This window comes from Mugil cephalus, chromosome 17, assembly GCF_022458985.1.
Source record: "Mugil cephalus isolate CIBA_MC_2020 chromosome 17, CIBA_Mcephalus_1.1, whole genome shotgun sequence".
Taxonomy (NCBI): Eukaryota; Metazoa; Chordata; class Actinopteri; order Mugiliformes; family Mugilidae; genus Mugil; species Mugil cephalus.
The window spans coordinates 19797418-19803417 of record NC_061786.1 but is presented as its reverse complement, the minus strand read 5'-3'; the positions used below and the strand labels follow the sequence as shown (position 1 = coordinate 19803417).

General features: G+C 38.9%; 2 gene segments (V, D, J or C); both read right to left on the bottom strand.

Moving 5' to 3' along the window:
• Positions 1-3928: 3928 nt before the first annotated feature.
• Positions 3929-4834, bottom strand: LOC125023827. The segment is given in 2 exon segments: positions 3929-4601; positions 4771-4834. Coding segments are annotated over 2 exon segments (399 nt in total).
• Positions 4835-5436: 602 nt separating this feature from the next.
• LOC125023826 lies at positions 5437-5983 on the bottom strand. The segment is given in 2 exon segments: positions 5437-5810; positions 5897-5983. Coding segments are annotated over 2 exon segments (426 nt in total).
• Positions 5984-6000: the final 17 nt, after the last annotated feature.

Here is a 6000-nt window from a genome sequence, read left to right as displayed (position 1 = left end):
ACTACAAGCTCACTGCCACCTGATGAAAGGAACCTGAATAACAAAGATCTGGACTGAATCTGCAAATCCTGCTTCAACATTTGGGTATAATGTGTGTTATTCTTTAGTCTGGCTCTGGATCATAGTTTGGCTTCATGTGAGAAGAAGGAGAGTAATCATAAGTTGTAGAGTGCAATGAAACCTTAGTTCAGATCTTTGAGATAGTATAAACAGTCGAAAGAGTGTTCAGATAAATATGAATAAAAATCTATATCTGAGTAGAATGGAGAATACGACTGTGGAATATAAAGATATTATGTGAAGTACGTGTGTAGAAAAATGATTATAACAAAATCAAACTCTTCAAACCTCCAGTTTCAGGACAGTCTGTGGTGATAGAATTAAAGTTTGATTCTCCACTGCAACACAAGCTCTTCAGTTTGGTTCATAACCTGCAAAGAATCAACATAGAGTCATTACTGGTGACCTATGCTGTTGACCTTTCACAGTGGCTGCACCGTGACGAGTAGTTAAACCACATTTATGGTTATACAACAGATCTACACCCTGTCCTGACGTGTACCTCCCCAGAGATGTAACTACATGTTACAACAACGCAGACCACAACAACTGTCTTGTCCCTATAGGATGTAAAGTAGCAATAAATAAAAATTGACACAATTATAGTCATTTGACACAAATAGACAAAAAATCATCACACAAAGTTCAACATTCACAAATATTCTATCAAGTCTTTTGTGCATTCCTGCATTTTTATTTTAAAACATATTTAAAATGTCTGTGGTTTCAGTGACAGTGACTGTTGTTCAGCATTTATCACCTCCAACTCCAGCACTAATGTTGTCGTCATTCTTTGACTGCCTTCTAGTGTTTTAGTGGTGTAATTACAAAAAGAGGCTGACACAACAGTGCACAGGTAGCATGGTGGCCAACCTGAACATGTTGTGTTTACTGTGTTAGATGAGATTGAGCGACGAGTCAACCAATTCAATTCAATTCAATTCAATTTAATTCATAAAGCACATTTCATGCACAAGGCAGACTCAATGTGCTTTACAAGATGTATACATAGTTACAATACCAACATTTACATAAAAATTCGTTTGGAATCAATTGAATGGTATAGGTGCAAGTAAACAATCATATGTATGCCATTTTCACCACATACACACCTAAACTCACACAACCACACAACCACACTTGACACACACAGCTCAGCAGAATGCGGTTGAAAAAAGATGACAGTTTTTTAATCTGTTTTTAAAGATGGCTACTGATGTGGATGTCTAACTGTGTCAGGCAAGGTGTTCCATTTTTGTGGGGCATATACACTAAAAGCTGCCTCCCCTTCTTTGGATCTGGTGCGAGGGATGAGTAAATTGCCTCTGCCTGTTGACCGAAGTGTTCTTGCTGGGGTGTACGTGATGAGCATATCTGTGATGTACTGAGGTGCAAGACCATGTAGTGCTTTATAAACCCGGAGCAGTATTTTGAAATTGATTCTTGTTCTAACAGGTAACCAGTGCAAAGATTTAAGAACAGGTGTGATGTGTTGATATGTGTGATGCAGCTGCATTTTGAATTAGTTGTAACCTGTGAATACTTGAATTCGGGAGTCCAGTGAATAAACCATTACAGTAATCTAATCTACTTGTTATAAATGCGTGGATTAATTTTTCAAAGTCTGATTTTGACAGAAAGCCCCTCAATTTGGAGATATTTTTGAGATGATAAAAAGATGATCTTGTAATGTGATTGATATGACTTCTGAAATTTAGATTGCTGTTGATAATTACGCCCAGATTCCTTGCTTCAGTTTTGCTATGAAGAGAGAGAGAGAGTTGAGATGTTCTGCGATTTTCAGTCTCTGAGCCTGTGCACCAAAGATGATTATTTCCGTTTTGTCTTTGTTGAGTTGTAAAAAGTTTTCTGACATCCATTGATTAATATCTTTGATATTAATCGTAAGGGATATTATGGGTGATAGGTCATCTGGGTGTATTGAAATGTAAAGTTGCAAATCATCTGCATAATTATGGTAACTAAGATTATGTTTGCGTATGACATGAGAGAGTGGAAGCATGTAGAGATTGAATAGCAGTGGTCCAAGAATTGACCCTTGAGGTACCCCACATGTAACCTGAGCTCCCACAATTTGCTTGAATAATGTTGTGAAACCTGGAAACTAAACCTTGACTGATTTGACCTCACAGTCGTGGACCTTGGAGTCAGGTGACTTTGTAGCCCTCAGCTCCTGGAGTCAGTGGTCTCCTCTTGAATCTGTTAGTTCCTCTTTGCTGGATCCAGTCCAGTCACATGTTGTGTTTACTGTGTTAGATGAGACTGAGAGACGACTCAACCACTGACTGACCTGGAGACTTTTTGATATAATATCATTTGAAATACCCCATGCACAACAATGGTTCAGTATAAGGATCCAGATAATGAGAGACTGGAGAAGACAAACAGGTGCAGGAGGCTTTGAGGTGGATGAAAAAAAAACTGATGAGGAGGTTTTTGTATTGAGGAGCAGTGAGATGTAGCACTGTGGTAACTAGCAGCACAGAAGTACACTGCACTGCTGTTCAGGTCGACTTTCTCAATTTTTAATGTACAATTTTGGTCTTTCTCTGCACTCCCATCTATCTTCACACCCGTTCCACTCTCTGGGTTTCCAGTGCCTGCGAATATGTATCCCAGGAACTGCATTTGTCCTTTTGACTGTTTGTACCAGAGGATTCTATCATAGTTGTTTATACTGTGTGAACAGTAGATTTTAGCTTCTTCTCCAGTAGTTTTGTACATGTCAGTTGGAGTCTGACTGACTTTATCACTTTGAGAGGAACCTGTTGGGAACAAACAGACATCAAAGAAAAGTCGACAAGAGCAGAACAAAATAGTAACAGATGAAAAATGTATTTTACCACATGTATAAATAAAAACATTACCTGAAACCAGAATGATATTAAAAGCTATGTAGAAGATGGAAATGATGACGTTGTATTTCATGACTGAATTTAAGTTGATCCTTGTTGCAGTTCTACTGATTATTGACGTCTCATCTCTGCTGGGTAAAGTAGTTGTTTAGGTGGGTGGTGCTATAGTGCATTGTTCTCTTCCTGATGTACCACTGTACTCTACAAGCTCACTGCCACCTGATGAAAGGAACCTAAATAACAAAGATCTGGACTGAATCTACAAATCCTGCTTCAACAGAATAATATAATGTGTATTGGTTTTTCGTGTAGCTCTAAAAAAGTTATTTTGATTTTGTTTATTTGTTTTCCTTCAAACGTTGCAGCGACAAAGACCACAACAACTGTTTTGTCCCTATTGGGCACAAAGTAGCAAAAAAAATGGACACAGTTACAGTCATTTGACACATATAGGCCCAAATACAGCACACAGTTCAACATTCCCAAATATTCTATGGAGACTTATGTGCATAGCATGGAAGTGAACCTAAGCTTTCCCTCCCACACACAAACCTTTAATGGTGGAAATCTCTCTTGAAGACGCTCTGTTTGGAACTGATCATGCATCTGCTGGGCCGGGTTTATTTTGCCATTTGCACAGGTACATTACAGTACAGGTACATAGATAGTAAAATTAAAACAACAAATTATTAAAAAATAATAAAGCTGGAAAGTGCACTCATAGATACAGAGTAATAGATATATAATATATATAATATAGACCAGATGTACAGAGACAACATCAATATCAGGGCATGGTGTTGGGCTCAAGTCACTCAGGTTGTGCAGTGTAAACACTTCTACACATATGAAAAAGCACATTGTTATAAAAAATATTGTAATGTTCATCATGTTTGTCGCTGTGCTGTAAGGTCAGTCACATGAGGTCACTCCCTCATTTGTCGCTATTCTGACAGGGGCTGGGAAGGAGGTCATCAGCTGAAAAAGTCCCTGCAACGACATATAAATCGTATGTTACCAGACTCCTATTCTGTACGTCCTGTTTCTGAAGAGGTGAGACAGGGCTAAAACGTACCTAGGGACATACTGGCTCAGAGGCATGACTCCACATTGCAGAATAAAAATCTATACGTCAAAATTTCCGGCTGTAGTTATAGTTTATTTACTGATACTGAATTGTTAACCTAAGTGACTCCTCTGAACTTGGTCTTCAGAATATTCAGCAATTCCAACATAAGTGAGAAGTTTAACAGCGTCACATTGCTCTTTGATGATCTGTCATTGTGTAGTACAGGAGATAACGTCACCACCAGTTCATTGGGGTTTTTGTTCAGCTCTCACATGCGTCTGTATCACTGTGCTCACTGACGGCACAGAAATACAAGCCTTGATCTCCTGGGACCAGATCATTCACCGTGAACGTCCCCTCCTGAGCCTCGGTCTTGGTGGCTGAGAACTTCCCTCCACTGAATTCTCCAAAGTCGTGATCTTTGTTAGTTGTTGTTGTGTACACGATCAGTTTCATAGTTTCTCCTGGCAGCTGTCTGTACCAGTACATCTGGTAGTAGCTAGCACCTTTGGTGTGTCTGCAGTCTATGATTGCATTATCACCCTTATATTTCCACAGTATGGGGGTCTGGGTGACATCACTCCCATCAGTTAGACCTGTATAAAAAACAGTAAAACACTTTTTAACATTTGATTTAAAGGATTTCTCTTGCTCCTTGTTTTTCTATATATTTTGTTCTTTGAAGATTTTATGTCTTTTATTTGATTAGTGTTGCTGTTTTTACTGTGCATACGACAATAACCGATTAATCTCATATGACATTACCTGAGCTCCAAAGCAAGAAGACTGACAGTACGAGGAGGTCTTGGTTCCTAACCATAATATCCATGTTAGACGTAAACTGACTGAGTCTCAGATTATTACACAGACATGAGGAGTTGCAGGTGGGAGTGTCTCTCTAAGTTGAAATGTGAGCGTTGGCGTTGGTTGGATTCGTCATCACTATGGAGGACCAACTCTGCCATAATTAAAATGAAATAAATAAAAGAGTAAATAAATAAATACCTACAGATATATGTCATGAATTAATAAACAGATTGTTTAATACATAAATATATGTGCCATAAATAAACAAATACCTAAATATATGCCATAAATGCTATTTAGTTATTGATGTAAGCACTTCACTATGCACAAAGAAATGTAATGCAGATAAGGGGCTGTCCAGACTGTTTGAACGTTTTGCCTATTGGTTGTTCGGAGAGTGCATTGATCGACTGCACATGCCTTACAGCCAGCCAGGTAGTTTGGATTGAAAATAAACAAATAAATAAATAGCATTTATGGCATTTATTTAGGTACTTGTTTATTTAATTACTTATGGAAATTTTTTTTAGGTATTACTTAACCGTGACCTCAGAGGGGGTCAAAATTGTGTCGAAACATTTTCAAAGCGTTTCAGAGGAAGGCAGGCTGCAGGTGTTCAGAGCGTTATCTCTCTGCAGACAGATCAAAGGCACTTTTTGTACTGACTCCAGGAGAGTCTGCAGCACTGTGTCGAATGGCGGCACAGAAATACACAGCACCGCCGTCGTCTCGAGTGACGTTGGAAACAGTCAGGCTTGAATTGTTGCTGCCGTCGCCGGTAAAGCTGATCCTTTCCTTCACCTTGTCATCTGAAAATGGAAACTTCATATTCAGATACCCCAAGAACATCAGGCCTCCGTGTTCGTCCTGTTGGTACCAGAGAGTCCGATCAAAGTGTGTTATGCTGTGTGAGCAGTGAATCTCACTGACTATAGATTCACCAGCTTTTTTAAATATGCTAGGCGGTGTTTGGAAGACTTTAGGGGAGTTAGAAACACCTGTTTGAAAAAACAAAAAGCACAAGAGATGTTTAGATTGTGAACTTCTTTGATGTTTTGAGTGTTCCTCTGACCGGAGTACTCACCATTATTCACTGGCAGATGAAGCAAACAGAGCACGGAGATCAGGTTAAACATGTTTAGAAGGTCCTTCCTTTCTCCTCTGTGACATATATTAAATTATAGCTGT